Source organism: Triturus cristatus, chromosome 10 (genome assembly GCF_964204655.1).
Source record: "Triturus cristatus chromosome 10, aTriCri1.1, whole genome shotgun sequence".
Taxonomy (NCBI): Eukaryota; Metazoa; Chordata; class Amphibia; order Caudata; family Salamandridae; genus Triturus; species Triturus cristatus.
The window spans coordinates 1,247,892,541-1,247,917,112 of NC_140593.1; the positions used below are offsets into that span (position 1 = coordinate 1,247,892,541).

Sequence of the window (24,572 nt, forward strand, 5' to 3'; positions counted from 1 at the left end):
GTATGCCAGAATGGAAAGCCACTCCTTGTCCGAACAGGAGGGGCCCAGCTCACGGGTCCAATGGCGTCACAACGGAGTGAGGGGTACACCGGTGTGTCTACGCATGAACTAGGGGACCACTTTATTAAATGACATCCTGTCCCCATGACATGGAGATATTGAATCATTAGATGTATTGTGGGTCCCTACTGAATGGCGCCCCAGTGCTCCCCGATTATTCAGATAAAGGAGTTGTGAAGTAGAAATTGGACCGGGAGTTGTCCAGCATCAGTGACGAGGTCCTCCAATGGGAGGAGAACCCCTTCCCAATGAAGGTCCCCTGGACTACGGGTTTCTGCTGTGTGCTAAGGGGCTACCTCCGGTAGGGAAGTTATCAACCCTTCGCGGGATGTACCAAGTAATGGGAGCGGCAGGGCACCGAGCGGGAGATGTAATGGCTCCTCCGGTAACAACGATGTGCCACCTGTAAAAGACGGGAGCAGGGTGGTAATGTTTTAGTGAAGATGTGTAGAAGGCGGGTTATGTCCGGGGGGGGGGGGGGGGGGGGGGGTAGGGGGAGCAGTTGCTATGTCGTGCAGCTAACAGCCTAATAACCATCTAGCCACCCACTGAACACTACTATCTGCCTTCGCATCTACAAAGTTTGGGATGCCAAAGCCACCCTGGTAGGACTGAAACACAAGCATCCAATGGAAGGACTTGTGCAGCAGGTCTTAGTTTAAGGAGGACCAATCTCTGTGCAAAGACAATCCAAACGTTTATGATTTAAAGGCATGAGGGAGATGGATGCATGCACACGGATATGCAGCAGTGGGGCCCTCTCCTGCTCTGGGACTGATTCAAGATCAGGGAAGAGCTAGGCCATGCTGAACTCCGGTGACTGACGTGCACCCCCAGGCTGCGGGCAGCATATGGAGGCACCAGACAGTGCAGCCTTCTGGAGCCCAGCTTCACTCCCCCCTCTTGGCACCCCGTCCGCCCACCCCCACCCGAGGCTAATTGCCTCAAATGGGGATCATGGTCAGATTAGCCTCACTTGAAGCACCAGAAGGGTTGAGATTTGCAATGCTCCTAATCCGCCATAAAGTTTGGGAGGCCAAAGCCGCCCATGTCCTACAGGAGGTAGAGCTTGGTGAGCACAACGAGGGGGTCGCGGTCTTATTTGCTAAAGGGATGGTATTACTGCATAGATTCTGGACCTGGGTCGTTACTATGGAGGTGACCCCACATTGGTAAGGGGGAGTCTAGTGTCAGGCATTACTTAGCTGCAGACTTGGTTGGCCAGTTTTTAGTCCAGGGCTGTCAAACGTAGGCCCTTGCCAGAATGACAGGTAAGTAGATAAAACAGGCCTACACACAATGAATCTAACTGGAGCCCCTTCTCATAGGCATGGAAGCCAGCTCCCCTGGACCTAGGGTGGGCACCACAGCTCTAGCACCCCCCTCACATTTGCAGGGCACCACCCAGAAGACGCAAACAGCCAGGAAATGCTGACTTGCATTTTGGAGCACTGTGGAGAGCTACAGCAAAGCCGGAGACCAAGTATGGTTTCATTTGGTACAAAAGCTAGGTACATTTGAAAAATCATAGTATGACGGGCCTTCGACGAGGTCAGTATCTGCGCGTCCGTGCCTCCAAGTTAATCTTCGGCATGGGTATCCGTTTCACCGAGGTCTGTCGTAATGTGTTCATTTCAGGGAACACAGCAGATTTAATTGTTTACAGAAACGAGGCTGCGAAACCCTGAGAGAGAATTAAAAGCGTACTTGGAAGAGACAAAGGAAAAGGCGAGAAAGAAGTACAGAATGCAAAAAAAAAAACTGAAAATGAAAAGCAGAAATAAAGTTTAAGGGAGGAAAATAGTAAGAGAAACTCAAAGGCAAGATTAAGTACTGACATTAACAAGCATTTGCAATGCAATAGGTCTCGCAATTACGCGAGTTTGAGCTATTGGCACTGTAAATGACAATGCCTTTTTTTGTTTTGCTTATTAAAACATAAATAAAAGGCATTGTCATTTACAATGCAACAGCTTAAACTCGCGTAACTGCGCGACCTATTGCATTGCAAATGCTTGTTCTTCTCCTTGCCCACTGTGTAGACACTAAGTGATATTAATGGTTTATCTACGGAATTGATTTGGGGACCCCAAAGACCATATGGGCTGCAGGAGATGGATGGAAAGGCGCCTGCCCATTTAGCAGCACTAGGAATTTGAATATCGTTTGATAGTGTTGCACCAAGGCTGGGAAGTGTAATGATTCTATAAACTTTTTTCGTCTTACATGCTCACGATTTCGGGTACATTATTATAATGTACACAAGTCTCATATAGAAACCTGTTTTGTAACGGCGGTTGCCCTAGCTGCTAGACTGCCTTCGAAATTGATAAAAACAGCACAGGTGATGCAAGGCAAGAACGCATCCGGTGGGCATTTTGTTTTTGTGCCCAGGAATACACCCAAAAATGTAAACAAAAGAAGGGAAGCGCCATGACAGTGCATCTTGACCACTTGTGTGTAAAGCTGCATTTATTGTGTAAAGTTGCTAAATGATGAAAACACAGGCAATTGTTTTTTCTTACAAATTACCCACTTAAAAAAGCAACTGTAGCTACGTGCTTAAAGCTACACACAAATAAAAGTAGTACCGTTAAAAATAAATAATGGTTTTCTTTGTAATACGCTTTAAACTTTCTTTTAAAATATATTTGCTTACACGTTGGTTTCGTAAGTGTATTCATATATTGTAATGTACTGGCATTTGTTTAGGAAAAAAAGGAGACTGCAAGTCTGCTATAGTGTGAAACATTAGCACGTTTCGCCACTTGCGAAAGGAAACCAGGACAAGCGAATTCAGTTCCAATAAGCCTTGTAGTAAAGATCGTAATCTTTTGTTCTGCAGCATCTGTGAGATGCAAATCAGCACACAGCAGGATACTAAGCTTGTAAAACAAACTGTAGGTCACTGCTGAAGTAAGGGGTAAAAGGAAAATAAATAAATAGTTATGGATAACTAAACAAAAGTCTCGTAAGTTTAACATATATCCTGTCATCGAAGTTGGATCATTGTCAACCAAAAGATAATAACGTGAATCATTTTAGTTCTGTTAAATAATTCAAAAATATTATCTTGTGTTTAATGATGACGCCATACACATTCACATAGCTCTTGTGAGCTTATCCCTCACCATGATGCAGGTTTGCGCCAGGCACAAACATCTGTTTTGCATTAGGAGAATGTCCTGTAATCTCCTCGACTATACAGATGAAGACCCCTTTACATTCTATATAGTGTGCCTGTCTTGAAGGCCTTACAATGTTTTGTGGAATAAAAGAAGCGCATCTTTTATTTGTTTCCTGACGTTTGACTGACTCTGCCATGTGGTGGACTATCATTACAGCCTGTGCTGACAATTAAGTGCTGGCACTGAACAACAGAAACCACCTACTCAAATTAAGCACTGGATCAAAGCTGACCAAGCTCTGCAGCTTCCATATGCATACTATATAACGACTGAGGCGTCCGAATGTCAGCAGACTCCTTCCCAGGTCGCCCGTTTTCATTGGCCTCGAAGCCCGAAGCCCGAATTTCCAGTTTTACCCCCGTGTGATGCTTTCCCAGGCACTTGATACAAGTGCCTGCCCTGTTTACACTCTGTGTGCCTGGCGGACCTGCTATTACATAAATCTGCACAGAAAAAGGCAGACCTTTTCGTTTGGTTGTTTTCGTTTCTGCCTTGTTTTTGAAGAGAGGCACTTTAGCTTCCTGGGTGAGACTAAGCTTAGCGTCCTTGTATTTTAAAGGAGTAGATTGTCAAACTGAAAGGGGCTGGTTGTGTCCTGAAATTGGTTTCAAGAACACGAAATTGGTTTCAAGAACTTGCAGGCAGCTGGGCCTCGCTTTAAGCCCCGGGCCATGGAAGGCGACCAGCAGTCCTCCTCTGCCCTGCCATTAACTCGGATGTACCATTTTGTTTTCTTGCTGTCTTGCAGAAACGTGACATTTCGAGTTCCCCAGCAGTGCATTCGCTGGTCAGAATAATTTACCGTAGTTAAATGAAAGGAATTCACATTGTGTCAAACGTGACATTTCGAGTTCCCCAGCAGTAAATGTAAATGTAAAATGTAAATGTAAATGTAAATGTGCAGATATTTATATAGCGCAAATCACCAACCGGTCTCTAAGCGCTTGCTTAGGGAACCCGTCCTGGTATTTCCCTGTGAGATAACCCAGCAGGGCATCCACAAGGTGAAAGCCAGGCATCCCGCCGCGAGGGGCCATTGTGGAGATTAAGCAAGCTATTGCCCAGAGTCGCAGAGTGTGAACCCATGAATCGAGTATGCACTGGAGCGAGAATTATCGAGTCCATGGACAATTTATGGACTCAAGACCCAGCCGAGCTGGGAATTGAACCCTGGTCCCGGGCTGACCCCTGCTTCCAGGTCTGCCTATTCTAACCAGTGAGCCACACTTCTCCACACCAGTGAGCCACACTTCTCCACTGCATTCGCCGGTCAGAATAATTTACCGTAGTTAAATGAAAGGAATTCACATTGTGTCATGTATTCCATTTTCAAGTGTTCCCGATGTTTTTTGCAATAACAGCGCTGCAAATGAACCTCAGATGTTCGCGGTTTGTTGGATTCGAGTTACATGGAGGGCAGGAGCATGTGTGGAACGGTAAGACCCAAGTTAGCTTGCATTTGGAACGGAGCAACGTGATCAGAAGTTGCAGTGCCAAGTAAACAAGCATTGGCCGCACGCGCGCCTCGCGCTTAAAGTTAAAAAAACAAAACAAAAAAAGACAAGCCCGGCGGAGCGTGGCGCGCGCGCGCTTGGGGGTGGGGGAGCAAACCCTTTGAAGTGCTCCCAAAAAGCAGAGTGCATGGCGGTACCAAGCGCGTGATTGTGCGCGTGCTAGCAATGTAATCCGCTTTTTGGGAGCACTTTAAAATGCCCTTTTACAATAGTCTCGCTTTGCGATCGCTTACGCGATAGCAAGGCGAGACCTAAAAAACCAGGCTCGACGGAAGATGACTCAGTCGTGGAGCTTGCGGTGATATGAGGCAGAGATCGCGACCCCTGCGAGGAGGCAGAAACCCCCTGGACAGCCTCCCTCTGCGCCGCGGAGCCGGTGTGTTTCTGAGACCCAGCGAGGCCGCCTCTCCTCCCGCTTCCGCACGATGTTGTTTGTTTGTTGGGAATTACATAGAGCGCGAGCAAAAAGGAGACGGAGAGGACGTGTGTGCGATACAACCCTCCCCAAGAGTGCGGCCCCGCCCCATCCTTGCCAACGGATGAGCAGCAGAAATAAGCAGGAGAGATGGCGCGCCTGGTCGCAGTCTGCAGGGACAGCGAGGAGAAGTTCCCGCTGTTCATCGAGGACACCCTGACGGTGAGTGAGGGCAAGAGTGGGTGACCCGTGGTGCAAAGGTAGCTCGGAGAAACAGCGCGTCATTTTTGGATTGGGGGGCGTGTTTTTCTTTTCTCTCCTCTTGCCATTGGCTGGAGGAGATAATTAGAAAAGTTGAAAAAAACACGCCCCCGAATCCGAAAAGGACGGGGCCTGTTCGGAGTGACGGAGCTCTTCTTCAATGGCTGGCCAGCATTTAAGAGGCCAGCCAATGGAGAAGAGGGGAGAAGAGGGGCGGGTTCAAGCCCCTCTTCTCCAAAACATTAAATCTCCGACTTCCGGTTCTGCCTTCGGCAGACCGGACGGTCCTCGACCTAAAAAGCAATCTCCAGCACGTCTGCGCCCGTCCGCGCTCGGACCTCGCTCAGCCCAAGCCTTCCTGCCGGTTCTACCCACAATCTGTGATAACAGTTAGCTAAGCAAGGAACACACTTCTCGGGCTGAACTTCCCGAGCAGATGATGTACCGGCCCAGCGCTGAGCTGCTCTAACGTTGAGGCTTCACAGAGGTGTCCCGAGTGTAACTTCTCTCTGACTAATGTAAAAGTGAGAATAATGAAGCCTTGTAGGCCCCACACTGCCGTGGTAGAAGATAAACCACGAACCTGTATTGTATGCTAATTAATGCTGCTCACTTATAAAACTTAAATATGAGTGCAGACACACTAGTTAATAGTCTGTTACAAAGACATGGGCCAACGCTTCATCTGGCCCAGAGTTGATTGCTGAGACCCCGACCGGATTCACCATTGCCAAGAAAGACTGGGAGGAGAAGAAGGGTAGGGTTTTGGCTATTGTCTACCCCAATCATCTGAGGGCAAACTTTTTGGAAATTCCACCCAAGTTTGAATGTGAAGCTTTTTCTTTTTAAATTCAACTCAGCCACAGGTACTCCTTTAACAGTCTTCTCACCTATCACCCTCTGGGCCCTAGAGCTGGCTCTACACAAGCTTTTCGCCGACTCTTGGAATCTAACGTCAATTTCCAGGATTACTCTGTACTCTGCGATTTTAAAATCCACTTGGATAATTTACAGGATAAAGACTCAAGTGGCCTCATGAATTTAACCAGATTTGGTTTGGAATTGGTCATTAAGGACCCCACCTATACGCCACGACATCTGCTTGATGCCATTTTTACAGACCACCCTTTTCTACAACCTATGGATTCACCCCAATAATCCCGGTCAGATCATTCAGCTGTTATGCTTAACCTCTCACTACCTAAAGTATCTTGTAAATTGAATACACCAGCGGAGAAGCACAAGCGTCTCCTTTGGCATAATATTGATGCCATTGAATGTAATGCTTCGCTAGTGGATATTAGGCCTGCAACCACTAGTGATCCGGTTACTGTTACTTCGGACTATCACCCCTGGATCGGCTCCCTAGTAAATACCTTAGTGGCTTTAAAAACTGGTAGGGTGAGCAGAGCTGCTCCATTTGAGCCCTGGTACTTGCAGGAGCTCAGGCTTGCAAACCGGCATTGTCGCTGACAGGAACAGCATTGGAGGCTGAACTATGCCACAGCCGAAAAAGATGTTTATAGAAAAAGGATTTCTGAATATAAAGAGCTGATCTATAGTACAAAAAACAGCTACTTTACAGATAGAATAAAATCGTCAAATAATAACCGCAAAGAATTATTTGCCACTGTTCAGAAATTAACTAAACTCCCAGAGAAAAATAATTTGTCCATTGATCAAACCTTCTGTAGCGTCTTTCTTTGGAGAAAAAAGTCTGGGACATCTACAACGGTTTCACTATAGGTCTGACTGCTGAAATTTTGTAGCCCCTCCACCAGTGGCAATTGGAGTGGTAGTGGCCAGATACTCCCTATGGGATTGTCGGAAACCAACTCAGCCTCTCCGACTGCCTTTTTGCCACCTACATATGATCAGGTCCTTAAACTTCTCATTACAGCGAAATCCACCTCTCTGGCTGACCCCTGCCCACCAAGAATAATACATCTGGCTTCAGGCGTCATAGCACAACATTTCACCAACTTGTTTAACCTTATTTTCAAGACTGGAGTATTTCCTAAACAATAGAAATAGGCTTCCATTCGTCCTCTTGAAAAAACCCAGCCTGGATACAATGAATCCCAGTAACTATCGCCCTATTTCCCACTTTCCCTTATCTGCAAAAATACTTGAAAAATTGATAAATCAAGAACTTACCACCTTTATTAATAATAACCATCCCCTAGATTCGACTCAGTACGGCTTCAGAAGCGTGCCGGGTCTTGTCAAATCCTTTGGCCTCGCCATGGTGTCCTATGCTTACGACACTCAAATCGCTGTCTTAGTGACCAACAATATTCAGGACATAGCTGCCAGATTTCAAAACTATGCAACAGGTTAGTAAGTAGATGATGGAAAATTGCCTGAAATTGAACTCTGGCAAAACTGAGGTACTGCTTTTCGGATCTAACATCTCCATCTGGTGACCTAATTGGTGGCCTGTGGCCTCAGGAACTCAGCTTGCTCCCCACTCTAGTAACAAAAGCAAAGAACTTGGTAATTTTCGACTCCGCTTTATCCTTTAACCACCAGGTTAATGCTATTACCTCGTCCACTTTCTACACATTAATAACGCTCAGGAAAATGTTCTAATTTATTCCTCATAATCTCCCAAAAACTGTTGTCTCTGCTCTTTTCCTTTCTAAATTAGACTACTGACTACTGTAATGCCATCTTTGTCAGTCTACAGAAAGGTCTTCTTCGCAAGCTTCAGGGATTCACTGCGTGGTTTCCTTCAGGGGCTGTATAGGGCGGGATCTTCTTTGTCGTTTCCTACAGGGGCTGTATAGGGCAGGATCGTCTGCTTCGTTTCCTACAGGGACTCTGTAGGGTGGGATCATCTGCATCGTTTCCTACAGGCGATGTATAGGGCGGGATCATCTGCATCGTTTCCTACAGGTGCTGTATAGGGCGGGATCATCTGCATCGTTTCCTACAGGTGCTGTATAGGGCGGGATCATCTGCATCGTTTCCTACAGGGGCTGTATAGGGCAGGATCATCTGTGTCGTTTCCTACAGGGGCTGTATAGGGCGGGATCATCTGTGTTGTTTCCTACAGGGGCTGTATAGGGCAGGATCATCTGTGTCGTTTCCTACAGGGGCTGTATAGGGCGGGATCATCTGCGTCTCCTAGAGTGATGTTGTAGTAACGGAGCCAGAAACGCCATATTTTGGTGCAGTTTCCTCAGACATCCTCTAGTCTTGTGTTACTTTGACATATAAAGATATATCCCCATTTTTCATTCTTGTAGTGTGTGTGTTCGGGCGGGGGGGGGGGGCCCGGTGTGCCCAAGTGTTTGGCCGCATCTTGTTTTGCTACCACAAGTGCTAAATTAGTGAATATGAGTTTAGCGCTAGGGATATCTACTGTGGGAATTCCCAATAGTATGTATTTGGGGCTCATTGGTAACGTTACTTGCAATACCTCGTTTAGCTCTGTCTGTATCATCTACCAATATGGTTAAATGTTGGGTGTAGGAAGCTGGCTCTGTATATACTATACCAAAAGGAGTTGTACGGAGTCCAAGGAGTCCCCAAAGGTAGGCAGAGATATAAGCAGATAGAACCTTATTCTCAATGTAGTGGTAGCTGGGCTGAGCAGTCTGGCTTATCAGAGGGTAGTGTTAAGCATTTGTTGTACACTCTCAGGCAATACATTATGTCACACACTGAAAGACTGAACTCAGACCAATTGTTTACATAAAAAGTTGTTACTTTGTTATTGGTATTACTAGAACCAAGAATCATTTAGTGCAGGTAAGTTACACAGTTTGTCACTGGCAATACTTTTCAAGAATGCAGGATAGTTTGGTAAAGATAGGCAATGCAATGTAATGTTTCAGTTCAATGCATTCCTATGGAGGAAACCAAAATGACTTAAAAGTAAGTACTCGGTTTTGTAGTTCAGTCTCAGGCTGGTAGCACTTACACAGGGCTGGGGTCAGGTAGGTAGAGAGTGTGCACCCTCAGCGGCACATGGGCACCCGGGTGCATAGGTCAAAGGAGAGGTTGGGGCCCAATGTAGTGCTATGGAGACTGGAGGTACTCGGAAAAGCATCGGCCACAGGTGGGCACCTGCGCTTTCTGGGTCAGGGTCCAGGGATCAAAGGTGGGCACAAAGTGGGCCACAAGTAGACACCAAAAGCCCACCTCCAGCAGTACACGGGCGGCAGGGTGCAAAGTTGGCATCTGGCTCCCAATGCAAACCAGTGGAGGACGTCGGTCGGGCAGAAATGCTGCAGGCTTGGACCAGAAGGTGAGATGAGGGCTACCAATGGCTGAGCAGGTAAGTTGGATAGCTGGGGGAGACCTGGGCATCATCAGCTGTGCTCCCCAAAGTCGGGGTGTGGGATGCAGGGGTGCCTTTTGGTGTCGGGTTTCCTTAGCCCAGGTCCGGTCGTGGTCGGGGTACCCGTCGTACAGAGGCTGCAGGCGTCGAGGAGGGGTCTTGGAGAGGTCAGCCACCAGTGCAGATGAGGTCAGGATCGCCAGGGAGACATCTCAGGGTAAGTTGTTCATTCCGGCCGTAGGTGTCGGGAGCAGAGTGGTGCAGTGTTGCGGATCCGCCTGGATCCTGAGACTGGGGATGGTTTCTTTGCTGGACAAATCCGGTGTCCACAGGGGACGGGAGTCTTTGTCAAAGACAGCACAGGTCCTCTGGGGTTCTTGAGTTTTCTGGCTACGGGCCATGCCTTTTTCTGGAAGCAAGGTCGCTAAAGGAGGAGTCAGGCCGGTTGGGCTGGGGCCAAGTCAGTTGTCTTCTCCACTGCTGTACGTCTCTTCAGTCCTTCTTCCTAGGTGGTAGTGTTTGAAGAGGCAAGGTTTGATTGATTGAACGTTGAGGGGTGCCCCTAAAAACTAGGTTTAGGGCGTTACAGGGGTGTGCACGTCTGGATCGATGGGTCTCTTCCTGGGGGTGTCTACACCCCCTATTATGTCACCCTTCACTGGGAGGGGGGCATAGGCCTCCTCCTGATTGGGTGAGTCCCCTCATCTTCAAGATGGAGGGGACTGAGATGTGTGCTTCACTTCATCTCCCCACCTGAGGGATGGGGTTGGCAAAGGTGGGCACACCTCCCCTCCTGATTAGGTTTTCCCGCCGATTCTCCCACCCAAAGTGGGGGTGTGAACCAGTGGTGGCCAGTTGCTGATAGCAGCAAAAGGCTAGGGGTAGCTAACAAAGACGGCAAGCCTTTGAAGCTTCCCCATTCGTAAACCCTCCCCATCCTGGGGAAGGAGGCATAACACCTCTACCCAGGATGGGCTTTGTTTCAGGACACAGAGAGCGGAGGCTCTCTACCCAGGGGTACAGAAATCTAGTGGTGGCAGATGGTCGATAGCTAGTCAGGAACCACACCAGGGCTGGTCGGTATTCAGGTAGCATCTCTAAGATGCCCCCTGAGTGCATTGTACATTAAATCCCACACTGGCATCAGTGTGGGTTTAATGTGCTGAGAGATTTAGTGCCAAACTTCCCAGTTTTCAGTGGATCCATTCTGCGGCCGTAGAGTTTGTAATGATCAACTCCCAGCCCCTATTCTCAAAACGGCTTCACTGTGCTCACACTGCCTGTGAATGCCACAGATACTGTAGGGGCATATCGCTCATGCAGCTATGCCTCACTGGTGGTATGGTGCACCCAGCCTTTAGGCTGTAAGGCCTTCTAGAGGAGGGACATACCCATGCCACAGGCAGTGTTGGTGGGCATGGCACTCAGGGATGGGTGCCATGTTGACTCTTCAGTTTAATGTGCACCAAAACATGCAGTCTGCAATGGCAGGATGGGTGTGTTCAGGTTAGGGGTCTCTGAGTGTAGATTAATACATGCTGCAGCCCTTAGATACCTTCTCTGGTCACAAGGCCCTTGGTACCAGGGGTACCTTTTACAAGGGACTTGCATGTGGCACAGAAGTGTGCCAGTGGTGGAGACAAAGGTACAGTTTGGGGAAAGAACACATGCCCTGGAAACCTGATTGGCAGGGACCTAGGGCACACCCAGTCAAGTTGATATTATGTATCTGGCAAACGGTTAGAGGGTTACCATGCAAAAAGGGTCCCTTTCCTACACAGGAGCACTCCCATAGTGTGTGTATATATGACCCTCTCACTGTCCCACACCAAAGGCAGTTCGCTGTGTCAGCCCCGCCAAATCTCTGGAGACGGGCCCTGTCATAGTAGACTCTGTGTAGACCTTAACTTATCAGTCAAAGTCACAATTTAATGGCACCTTCCCTGGAATGTATGAGTGCTCCCTCTCAATCTAGGTCATCTAAGTTTCCCACTTCTTGTTCCCATCGGGCCTGCAATTTTGTCTAAGTGGTCCGGTCCATTACTAGTGATTGTTCTGTATGTCCAAGATATTGCCTTTTCTACAGTTTCCCCCATGAGAACCTTCCTTCCAGTGGCGCATATTCAGGTATATGTTCCATGTCTAGTTTCTATGCCTATTATGCATGTGATAATTGTATGTATTTATAGTGTTGCGTCGGGTTAAGGTTCTATTAGCTTTGGAGCAAGCCGAAGAGGATAAGGTTGCCTCCCTCTATAATGTCCCCAAGTTTAGAGATCCATAGATTGTCCCAGGTTTTAAAACCCTGCGACTTTCTGAATTCCTGCATCACTCTTCCTATTAGAGGGTTTCCTGGGTGATTCGTGCATTCCATTTCATCCACCTTTCTGCCCCCAACCAGGCACCCATAGTCACCTGTGCAGCTTGAAGCAGTTTCTTCACCCCTTTACCACTGTTCTAGGGCATATGTGGGATGATCTCCTGGCATGTGTGCCCAGCCGTTGATCAGATGGGCTGCCCAGTAGTTGGCCTTGATACCCGGAAGAGCAATACCCCCATTGTATTGATTTGGCTGTAGAGTGCAAAGGAACGTCCAGATTTCCCCTTCAGTTTTGGCAAAGAGTACCTCTGGGATTTTCAGTTAGGTGCTCTGTAACACATTGAGGAGTTTCAGTAGCATTATCATCTTATACACTGCAGCTCTACCTAGGAGCGTCAGTGGTAGTGTTTTCCATCTTTCCACATCTTTGTGGAATTCCAATAGGACCCTTCGGATATTATGTCTCATGGCAACTTATTTTTTATCAAGATACGTTTTCTGTCTGTGAAGTAGTTGCCAGCTGGCGCTCTTTATAAAAAGCTGTGTAAGATTTGGCAAACTCTTGAGCAATCTCCCCTGCTGTCTCATGCGTGGGGCCACTATCTTCTTTTATGACAGTCACCCATCTATTTCGTACTTAGCAATGGCAATAATCTTCCAGCCTTATCGTCCATGTCATATAAACGCCGGTGGGTTGCCTTGAGTGTGGCGTTAGCCTCCTGGCATGCCATCGCCTGGTACTCTCTACGGAGCAATAATATGGTGTACAAATACGGAGGGGTCCGCAGTGGCCCCAGGTTGGCTTTCTAATTGTAGAAAGTTTGCATCCATCTATTCGATGTCTCTGGTTTCTTTCTGTTTTTATGTGCTATTATGTTTTACTCTCTGTCCCTAAGCACCGTTTTGTATGCTTTTCATATAGTGTGATTGCAGATGACTCCGAGTCTACGTTCTCTTTAAAATACAGCTTAGTGTCCACTCTAACTTCACGGGCTACTCTTTCATCTCACAATTCCCAAACATTTCATTTCCAGCCTTCCCCAAGGTTGCGAATATGCTTCCTAATAGTAAGACACACGGGTGAGTGCTCTGAAAGTCCCCAGGCAAGGAAGTCTGCTTGTTCTATACCCCCTATTTCTCCGGCTGGAGCGAGGATGTAGTCCAGCCCAGAGAATACCCTTTGTCCTTCAAAATAGTAAGAATATGCTTGGGGTAGTGGGTGGCAGCGACGCCATAGACCTGTTAGGCCAAGAGTCTTTACGAACGCCTTCAATGTTGTTTCCTCTCTAGGAGTTGGATCTGGGTTTGTGCTGCCAAGTGCCGGGTCTATCATGTCCTTAAAATCTCCTCTAATTATATGGCAGAGGGAATCCGCCTCTAGTAATATCTCCGCTAGCTTATCTAACATTTGTTTCTGCATCGTTTGGGGGGTATATACATCCTGTCACCCCAAAGCCCTCTAACTGCTACGTATGTTACCTTTAGGGTCTCTCCATCACATCCCTATCTGGAATGGTGGTGTTTTTTTAATTAGGATAGCTACGCCTCTGGAGCCCGTTGTAAACCATGCATGGGCCAGGGTCCTATATGCACATCTACCAAGAAATCCACATTGGATGCCACTGAGGTATGTTTATTGTAATAGGATTATGTTAGGTTTCAACCTCCTGATATATTTAGGGATCAGGCCATGTTTAATCTTATTCCTCAGCCTGTTAATGTTCCATGACAGCAGGAAATAACCCTCTTGGTCAGTCCTGCCGGTCTCGTTCATCTAAATGGTATTCTCCGCCCTCTGTAGTTGGTCATCTTGGTCTTTGCGTTGATGTGCCTGTCAGCATTGCTGCTTGTGTGCCAATACTCTGTATCCCCTGTCCAACAGCAAAAAGTCAACACCCTTCCCCTCCGTTCCCACTCTCCTCCCACGCACTTACTTTGATTCGTCAACATGACAAATGTGTCGCGGCTAGGTCATAGAGGTCTGTCTCCCACCTGTTCCCCTTAACAATACCCTCCTTCCTCTTTAAACAATAGAGACCTTCCACCTTAATTGAAACCTGTGGGAGTAGAGGAAGAAAAACCATTCTTAAGAAACAATTGTCACTATGACGTGGCTCTGCTGCTTCAAACAGTTCAGGCAGTGAGCCAGGTTCCGACATCTCCTCCAAGGCTCCGCTGGGCCAGTCTAAGCAGTCACTCAGTGTTCTCCTCTCTGTGTGCAGTTGTTTCGGTTTCACTGGGTGCACGATGGACCACAGCAACGGATGGTCTATTTCAGAATCTATGGGCTGGACCTGGTCTGAAAAGTCTGTATGGGCATCTCCTTTGCGTGCTCCTTGGGATTTCCTTCTCACGTTCGGAGTCATGCCAGCCTCTGTGCCTGAAGATAGGCCAGGTTTTGAAGGGCATCGCTGAGGTATAAGAAGGTTTTTATTTCTTTCATTGTTGAAATTGGTCTCCCGCCGATGCCGGTCAATTCTTTGCAATTTGAGCCATGTGCTTTGTTGCGAGCCAGTAGGATGTTGGATCCAGACCGAACGCTCCGGTCTTATGGGTCGTCATTCCTCTATTCATGTCTAGGTCTTCTCCAGCTTGTGGAAAAGGCTGTTCTCCCCTCATATATTACTTTGAGTTTAGCTGGGAACAATAACATGTACTGTATGTTAATCGCCCTGAGTTTTATTTTGACAGAGTCAAAAGTGCGCCTTTGCTTTTGTACTTCTCGTGAATAATCAAGAAAGACCATTTGCATGTTTGAATTGGATTTCTCCCATTCGTCTCGCCTCTCTCAAGATCAAGTCCCTATCTTGGTAGTTATGGACACGGGCAATGAGGGGTCTTTAAGATGCTCCCACTGGTAGTTTAGCACTGAGAGCTCTGTGCTCTCTCTATCACAAAACAGGCTGTTTTTTTGTTCTAAAGGAAGTGAGCCTTTCAGCCATTTCTCTAGAAAAGCCCCTGTTTCCGAGCCCTCGGACCCCTCCGGAAATCCCACAAATTGCAGATTGTTTCTTCTTGTATGATTTTCTGCGTCATCCACTCTCCAGGCCACTTCTTCCATGACCTCCTTGCGCATATTATGGGTAGCATCTTCCACCTCCGAGATTCTGCTTTTCGGCTGTGTTACTCTCTCTGAAACTTTATGGAGATCCTGGTGAATTAGGTTAACATCTGTGTGGACTTCGCCTATCTTGCTCTTTAGGGTCTCCCTTGAAGCGCAGATGGCCTGCAGGGCCACCGCATTATCCAGCATACAAGATGACTTTTCCTCTGGGCCTCTCTAAGGGGCCACCATTTTTGTGTACCTGTCCATCTTGCCTTGCTTCTGCTGTTTGGAGTCCTTATCCTTGGCCATTCTGAGCCTGTGGTTACCTGGGACCTTCAGTTATTGTGGGTGGGGGTAGTGTGTCCAGTTGTGAGTCTTTACCCTATTTATGGGGTCTCTTAAGAAAGACCCCCCTCCCCCCCTCCCTCCTGCACATCGCCTGCGGTCGAGATCTCGGAGCTTAAATGCCTTTTGTGAGACTGGATGCGGGAGTTCATTTCTGTGGGTGATCCTGTATGTCTGATCTGGCTTCAGGGTCTCCGCCGGGGAAGGGAGGGTTTCATGAATGATGTCATAGTGGGAGTTGTCCAGCTGGACAAGGCGGACTAGGAATCGCAGGCAGAAGGTCTCTGTATCCTAAGGTCTCTTCGACCCCCTGGATTTAGCAGCTAGGTGTTAGGATGATTTCAGGCCGAGGAGTTCTCCACCCCAGTTCCCTCTGTTCCTCAGGGTGTGTAGTGTTGCCCTCTGTGGTGATTGTAGGTGTATCTGCCAAGGAGTCATGGGGCTGCAGAGTGATCAAGGGTCTCCCGGAGCAAGGACCACCCGCAAAGGCCTACGTGCACTTCTCAGGGAGGTCATCTTATCCACCAAATTGACTACTGCTCGCCCAGGCTTGATTCTTAAGTGTGGCCTTTGTAAATGGCTGTGTTGTGTCATGTCTTGAGGCTACAGTTGAGTGAGCCACTATGAGGTCCCACAGTGGGGATCCCAGTGTCTCTATCTCTGCCAGCAACAGGGGGGGCTCTCGGAGTCCTCTGTTCTCTCCTGATGGGGTTTTGTGGAGCCCTCTACTCCTCAAAAGTGGCCTCTATTCAGGACTGCAGCGAGCAGCCAAAGAATTATCCCCCGGGGCAGGACTGAGCACCCTCAGTTGGACGGTCCCTTGTTACAGTTACAGTCTCGGACCTCCCACTGTTCTGCGTCTCTGGCAAACAGGGCCGCAGTCAGCGCCACTCAGCAGATCTGTTATGAGGTGCCGCTGCATTTGGCACAAGCTCGCTATTCTCTGTTCCCAACAGCAAGCCTCGCCACTTGATCTCTTGATTGGCCCACCTCAGATGCACCCTCTCCTTACTGCTCATGTCACAGTGTTTGGCAATGTGAGGAGTTTTCCTTGTCCCTTTGGAATGAGGCTGGGGGTAGGCTCTCATTTCTCTCCTTTGGTACTTCTGCAGATCCCCTTAGCTCATCTGCTGCTTCCTCTCCGGGAGGAGCCTCCCAAAATACTCAGTACTGGAGCACCTTCTGTGTACTTCCCGCTTCTCCGGGCTCTGCAGGTATGCCTGACTCTCTCTCCAAGTAGCCCAATGTACCTAGTCAGCACCGGGTGTGGTAACCCGACTGCAGGATGCCAGAGCCTCACCCCGCATCTCCTGCACCTCTCCGTCCTCAACAGTAGGTAGGTGGGCTGTGGCTCACTGAGTGCGAGCCAGGCTGCCAGTTCTGCCAGGCAGGCGACAGACCAGTGGAGCCGAAGCAAGAAGCTGTTAGTCGGCCATTTTGTTGCCCATGCCCTTGAAGTCTTCTCTTGTTTCTGTATTTTTGTGTATTATTTGGAGTTTTATATCACAGAAATCTCCGAGGCCGGTAATGATCCAGTGGGAGTCTACAGAAGTCAAAAGGTTAAAATCCGCTCTACTAGAAATCTTAGGGACTTGGATATTATAAAGTAAGAATCTCACGGTCTCGGATAATACATGTACAGTTATCTCAAGTTATTTGATAAGACATATACAGAGAATCTTAGGAACTCAGATAATGCATGTACAGGGAATCTCAGACACTTGGATGACGCATGTACAGGTAATCTCAGGGACTCGGATAACGCATGTACAGGTAATCTCAGGGGCTCGGATAATGCATGTACAGGTAATATCTGGATGTCGGATAATGCTTGTACAGGGAATTTCAGGGACTCGGATAATGCATGTTTGGGTAATCCCCCAGAAGTGGGATAATGCATGTACAGGGAATCTTCGGAAGTCAGATAACCATGCACAGGGAATATCAGGGTCTTGCATAACACAGTAAGAATCACAAGGTCGTAGGTAAAAAAAAAAAAAAATAAGATGCAAGAAGTCTCAGGCACTTTGATAATATATGTGCAGAGAATCTTAGGGACCTTAGAAAAAACTAATATAGGGACTCTGCAAAATCTGCTTAGGCAAAGACTCTGGTTGAATCAGTTACTGGCATTGTTATCTCCTTACCTTTCCTTCACAGTGGTCTCCTGCTTCTGAACCTATAATTCCCCAGGGTTAATTCAGGCCCAAGGGTGTCCCTCATTAATCCTTTCCCTGCTGGTGGACCCAACCCTCCTGTACCCAACTCCAACTCTTCATGTGGTATTGACTAACTGTTCCTGTTTCCTTTCTCAACTCTCTTGTGTCATCAATTGGACCTTCATGTGTCCTGCTCTTACAGATCTTCGGTCTTCTAATTGGCTGTCTTCTGTCTCATTTATTTAAGAGTTTTGTATAGCAACAGCAAGACCCGAAGGTATCCGAGTGCTTTGCGTCAGTACATGTTCAGCAAATAACGCATATAATCAGAACAGCTGAATCAAATCAAAACAAGTCAGAGGTTGAGCACGATGGAGGAAAAATAACAGGGAAGGGGTAGAAGGAGACCTAAGGGTTGAGGTCATGTCTTGAAGGGCGACTGATGTCCTGCTAGTTGAGATGTTAGTTGAGGAGGAGATCCTTTAGCCATCTTTTGAAACTCGGGAACAAGAGGTTTGTCTTGATATGCACTGGAATGGTTGCTCGAGAAGGAGAGTGCCTGGGTTTTTTGTTTGTGGGCTGTGGGCGGAATGAGGAGATGGGGTGTTAGAGCTCCTCAGGTTCCTTGTCTGACCTGTCTTGTTCAGGTTTAAGGCGAGGTAAGCTGGTTTCTCAGTGTGAAGGGCTCTATGAGTGTGACAATCAGTTGTGAAGTAGCAGCGAGCTTCAAGTTGGAGCCAGTTCAGTTCTTTCATGGCAGGGGAGATGTGGTCATATTTTTTGATTCCTCTGACAATTTTGGTTGCTGCATTGACAGTGGGTCTAAGGGGAGCAAGGTGGGATTTTGCAGTGCCTGTGGGGGTGGCATTCCCGCAGTCTAATCTAGACAACACCAGCGCTTGCGTTGCAGATTTAAGATCATTTACAGTAATTAGAGTTTGATTTTGTTCAAAGGCATCTCTGGTGCCCTAATTAGCTGTTGTCAATCCTGCTCAAACACTTCTCCTGTGTTCTTATAGGCTCTTGTCTGTCCTGTCCTAAGATATCTCTAGTGTTGTAATTGGCTCCAATCTGTCCTGCCTTAACTTCCCACCCACCCCAGAGTGGGATCCCACACTTCTATGTCCAAATATAACCCATCTCACTCTGTTGGGTCTGATGCTTCTCTTACCCATCCCGAGTATTGCCACAGGACTATTCTTATTTGTGATTTCACCCTCTTGTGCCTTGGATGAAACTTTTCCCACCTTTAGATAAGGCCCTCTGGTAACCTAATTCCCCTTTCGCTGTCTTGACTCACGCGTTGCCATAACCCTCCCCATGTTGGCTTTGAACCCCCCATGCCCTACCCATCCCTTATATTGGCTTTTGTACAATTGTGTTACAATAACTCTCTAATCCCTTTTGTTTTGTCATAACCCTCCCCCTTAGTTGGTTCCAACCCCACTGTGTGTTGCTCGAACCCTTTCCCCGATGTTGGCTCTGACCCTCCCCCATTTGTTGCCCCAACCGTTCTCCAATGTTGGCTTTAATCCCCACTTTGTGTTGCTGTTGGCTCTGGCCCTTGTGTGTCTTGCCCAAACCGTTCTTTTGTGTTGGACCCTAACTCTTTCACTGGTGTCGTGCCCTAAACCTTTCCCCATGTTATCTCTGAACCCCCTGTGTGCTGCCATAACATTTCCCTAATGTTGTCTGATCTCCCTGCGTGTTGCTAACCCTTCGCCTGCGTTGCCCTAACCCACCCCTGTTGTTGGCTCTCACCTCCCGTTTGTTGCCCTAACTCCTCCCCCATGTTGGCTCTGACTATTCCCAGATGTTGGCTCTGACTTTGCTGTTTGTTGCCCTAACCTACCTCCAGTGTTTGCTTTGACCCTGTTGTGTGTAGGCCTCACCCTCCTGCTATGTTGGCTGTAACCCACAACCATCCCCACGTGTGTTGCCCTAGGCATTCCCCGTTGTTAACTCTGACCCACCCTTTTTGTTGTCTTAACCCTTCCTTCCATAACTGTTCCCCAGTATTGGCTCTGTCACCCCTCCCAGCGTGTTACCCCAACTCTTCCCCAATGTTTGCTCTGACCCTTGTATGTCTTGCCTTAACCCTTCCCTTTTGTTTCTTTAATCCTTCTGTGTCTTGCCATAACCCTTGCTCATTGCTGGCTCTTACCCCGCCCCTTTTTGTTGCCCTACCACTCCTCAATTTGGGCTCTGACCTCCCTGTGTGTTGCCAAAACTCTTCCCCAATGTTGGCTCCCACCTACTTGGGTGTTGCTCTAACCCTCCCCCAGTGTTGGCTTTGACACCCCTGTGTCTTAAGCTAACCCATCCTATGGGTTTGACCCTAACCCTTCCCCCAATGTTGCCTCTGACATCCCTGTGCGTTGCCTTACCCTTCCCTGATATTGCTGCAAACCTTCGACGATGTTGTCTCTGATCGCCCAGTGTCTTGCCCCTACCCCTTCCTCAATATTGGCTTTGACCTTTGTGTCTTTTGCTTCAAATCTTTCACACAAGTTGGCTCTAGCCTCTGACCTTTGTGTTTTGCCCTAACTTAACCTTATGTTGGCTCTCACCTTTCTGTGTGTTGCCCTAAACCTTCCCCAGTGTTGGCTCTGACCCTTCAATGTATTGCATTAAATCTTTCTCCGATGTTGGCTCTGACGCCCCCGGTATTTCCTCTGTGTTGGACTGTAAAACGTCCACTGGTGTCTTGCCCTAAGCCTTTCCTCCGAGATGGCCCCTACCCAGGGGAACTTCAGAGTCTACCATCTTCGAGCCCTCTTAGTGGCCCAGGGCTCTGGTAAGAATTAGGATTTGTGACATTTTACTTCAGGGTGGACCCAGCAGACGAAGCTTTAACTGCTACCCTAATCCTTTCACGAGTGCTTGATAACAACCCTGCTGTTCTCCACCCACACCTTTGCTCCAGTGGCAACCCAGAATATCTCTGAGTAACTTTCCTTGTGTTTGCTCTGCAGGCGTCTCCCACATCTGATGGTGAAGGCATTCAACCGACCTGAAAAGCAGAAGTGGCGCAGAGGACTGAGCCTCCTCCTCCCCCTCTCCCTCCCCCAGTGCTACTTTGAGATGCAGGAAGTATCTGAGGCCAGAAATGACTGAGCAATTGGAAGAAGAGGGCGAGGACTGGCTGTGGCTACCCTCCCACAGCCCTGAAGCCATGCAACGCTTGCTCTGAGAGAGAGCGGCCTCAACAGTGCTAGGCCAGGAGGGGTGGGTGGACCCCTAGAAGCTTGTGGTTACTGCCTCGGTCATTCCCCACCATGGTCGTGACTGTCCTATTACTGACCACTCTCCTTTGGCGCAGTCAGTGCCAGACAGTCACCGGCCTGGGCTCTTCTGGTGACAATGTCAGCCACACAGGCTACCTGCACATCGGTGATGGCACCTCACAGGAGTTCTCATTCCCAGAGAAGAAACAAGGCATCCTAGTCATTGCCAGCCACTACACGACCCAGGGGGGCTCCTCATACCAGCCCTCGCTGTCTGTCGCATCCCTGGACCCAGCTGTGCTGACCATTGAGAACGTGAGCGATACCAGCCGGGCTGGCCAGCAGGGCAGCAGCTACGTGGTTAGCATCCGATCCGGCATTTCTGGAATGGCACCACTGCTGGTGCAGCTGCTGGGTGGGCAAAAGGACTCTGGACAGCCCGTTCTTATCGAGGAGCGCAGAGACTTCCGCATCAAGGTGGCACCTGATGAAGACGCTGTGCCCCAGGGCTCTGGGGGACTGGGCCACTTCTCAGAGAACCCGGTGCTGTATGTCTTACTGCCCCTCATCTTTGTCAACAAGTGCGCCTTTGGCTGCAAGGTGGAAGAGGAGGTGCTTCGGAGTCTGCTGCGGCAGCCGCAGCCAGTGCTACTGGGCATAGTCTCTCAGTTCCTCGTCATGCCCTTCTATGCCTATGTGCTCTCACTGCTCTTCTCGCTGGATAAGCCCCTGGCTTTGGGTCTGGTCATGACCTGCTCTTCACCTGGCGGGGGTGGAGGATACCTGTACAGCCTCCTGCTGGGTGGGGATGTCACACTTGCCATATGCATGACTCTGCTCTCCACTGTGGCAGCCACAGGACTCATGCCGCTGTCATCTGCCATCTACAGCCGCCTGCTGGGTGTCCACGAGACTCTCCACGTGCCATTTCTGAAGATCCTGGTCACTCTGCTCTTCATCGCTATCCCCATCTCTACAGGACTGCTTGTGAAGTGCCACCTTCCGCGCGTGTCACGTGGTCTGCTGCTGCTCATCAAGCCCTTCAGTTTTATGCTAATAGTGGGGGGTCTCTTTATGGCCTACCAGATGGGAGCCTTCATCCTGGCTGACGTGCGTCCCTCCATTGTGCTTGCTGGTATTTCGGTGCCGCTTTTCGGACTGGTGCTGGGCTATACGCTAGCCCGCTGCTTTGGGCTCGTGTTGCCCCATCGCCGGACTGTCAGCATTGAGGTGGGAGTGCAGAACAGCCTGCTGGCTTTGGCTGTCCTGCAACTTTCCTTTCAACGAGCAGAGGCAGACTATGCCTCCCAGGCACCCTTCATCGTAGCCCTGAGCAGCACCTCTGAGATGCTGGTCATTGTCATTGTTCACTTGGTGTATAAGAGAATTTTCCCCAGCCCATGAGGACTCCCAACTTCCCTTGCCAAGTCTCCCTTCCCACCACCTCCCTCCCTCCATGAATCCCCCGGTATTTGTCTGTCTGTCTCACTATCCCCTGCCATGCCTTAAGCTCACCCAAAGACCCATCTCTAAAGCCATCAACTCTCCTCCTCGATGGACCCTATGGGCCTTCTGTTCCAAGATTTCTGTCCCCACCTCCTCTCCTCCTGCCCAACCTATAATCTCTCTGGCTGCCCTCATACCAGATGAATCCATGTCCTAGACCTCTGTCCCAGGCCTTATCCCGATGTTTAACAGAATTTACAATCTGGACCCTTCACCCCATAAAGAAACATTACCTCTTCTTCGCTCCTCCCATGTTTATCCCAGAAATCTCCCAGCTCTCCCCGGCCCGTACCCTGCCTCTTTGCAAAGGATCTCTTCGCTCATTGTACAGGAGCTGCCACATGTCTCTGTACGCCCTCAGCAGGGACCTGATTGATCTATTGGAGTCTGATGGAGCAGTCACTTTTCAGGGGCCACTTGACGATTTAAATTTAGCTTGACGCAATGTGACAATCCTTCAGAAACCTTCCTGTACTGTATGGTTTCTCTTTTTGGTTCCCTCCTCCTCCCAGGATACACCAATCCCCCCCAAACTTCTCGTGCATCCCTGGGCCATTTATATGATCCCTCTTTTCTTGGCCTGGATCCCTCTTATCCATGGTCTGTTTCCACGATCCTTTTTCTCTTCCTGGCATTCATCTTCAATGAATGTCTCCTCTCCCCTAGATTCCTCCTCTCCTTGTGCTGTTCCCATGAACCCTCAACTCTGCTCGGCCTCTACTTTGGATCTCAAGCTCACCCCTTCCTGGAACCCTCATCTTCCCCTAGATTCCTTCTCCCCTGAGCCTTGATCGTTGATCTCCCCTTGATACTTCTCCGCTCGACCTCGGTCCATATGTCGCCCCTTGCTCCCTCCTCTACCCCTGGTCTCAGGCTTCCCTCCAAGTGGGTCACTCCTCTCTCCTGACTCCCTCCTCTCCCCGGCTCTCTCCGGCTCCTTCCTCTCTCCTGACTCCCTCCTCTCCCCGGCTCTCTCCGGCTCCTTCCTCTCTCCTGGCTCCCTCCTCTCCCCCGCTCTCTCCGGCTCCCTCTTCTCTCCTGGCTCCCTCTCCTCTCCCCGGCTCTCTCCGGCTCCCTCTTCTCTCCTGGCTCCCTCCTCTCCCCGGCTCTCTCCGGCTCCCTCTTCTCTCCTGGCTCCCTCTCCTCTCCCCGGCTCTCTCCGGCTCCCTCCTCTCTCCTGGCTCCCTCCTCTCCCCGGCTCTCTCCTGGCTCCCTCCTCTCTCCTGGCTCCCTCCTCTCTCGTGGCTCCCTCCTCTCTCCAGGCTCCCTCCTCTCCCCGTCTCCTTCCTCTCTCTTGGCTCCCTGGTCTGGTCGGTTCCCTCCTCTCTCCTGGCTCCTTCCCCTCTCCTGGCTCCTTCCCCTCTCCTGGCTCCCTCTTCTCTCCTGGCTCCCTCCTCTGTCCGGCTCCCTCCTCTGTCCGGCTCCCTCCTCTGTCCGTCTCCCTCCTCTCTCCGTCTCCCTCCTCTCTCCGTCTCCCTCCTCTCTCCGTCTCCCTCATCTGTCTTGGCTCACTCCTCTCCCCGGCTCCCTCCTCTCTCCGGCTCCCTCCTCTCCCCGGGCTCCCTCCTCTCCCCGGCTCTCTCCTGGCTCCCTCCTCTCTCCTGGCTCCCTCCTCTCTCCTGGCTCCCTCCTCTCTCCTGGCTCCCTCCTCTCCCCGGCTCCTTCCTCTCTCCGGCTCCTTCCTCTCTCCTGGTTCCCTCCTCTGTCCGGCTCCCTCCTCTCTCCGTCTCCCTCATCTGTCTTGGCTCACTCCTCTCCCCGGCTCCCTCCTCTCTCCTGGCTCCCTGGTTTCTCCGGATCCCTTTTCGCCATGTAAGTTATTGGACGCCAAAGACCCTTGGCCAGCAAGCACTTTGCACTAATGGAGCCGGGTTACTCTACTAATGAAACATTTTCTATGTTACAGGACGCCTCGGGGTGTCCCAGGATGACCATTGCCTGCGATTGTCTTTTTATAAGTGCAGAATTTTAATAATAATAAAAGTGTACAAATCTAACCCACTGTGTGCTGTACCTGTGCTTTATCGAACTGCATAAACCTGGTAAGAATCGTCTCTCTGTCCTTGTGTCTGTGCCTCCTCTTCTACCACCCCAAGTCTCTGCTCGTCTCTGTCCTGCTGTCTCTCTGGCACCTCATGCTCCCCATGCCTCTGTCCCTCTCTGACCCTCAGCCTCCCTCTCCCTGACCCTCAGCCTCCCTCTGTCCCTCAGGCTCCCCACACCTCTATCTCTGACCCTTAGCC

The 24,572-nt window shown here is 49.5% G+C and overlaps 1 protein-coding gene across 3 annotated transcripts in view; it reads left to right on the forward strand.

Moving 5' to 3' along the window:
• Positions 1-24,326, forward strand: part of SLC10A3 (solute carrier family 10 member 3) — a 112,912-nt gene extending 88,586 nt beyond the window's left edge. For all 3 annotated transcript variants that reach the window (XM_085629920.1, XM_085629919.1, XM_085629918.1), the window contains exon 2: positions 20,572-24,326. In XM_085629920.1, the coding sequence (XP_085486046.1) occupies positions 20,875-22,227 (1,353 nt within the window). In that variant the 5' untranslated portion in view covers positions 20,572-20,874 and the 3' untranslated portion in view covers positions 22,228-24,326. The remainder of the gene's footprint in view (positions 1-20,571) is intronic.
• The last annotated feature ends 246 nt before the right edge of the window (positions 24,327-24,572 follow it).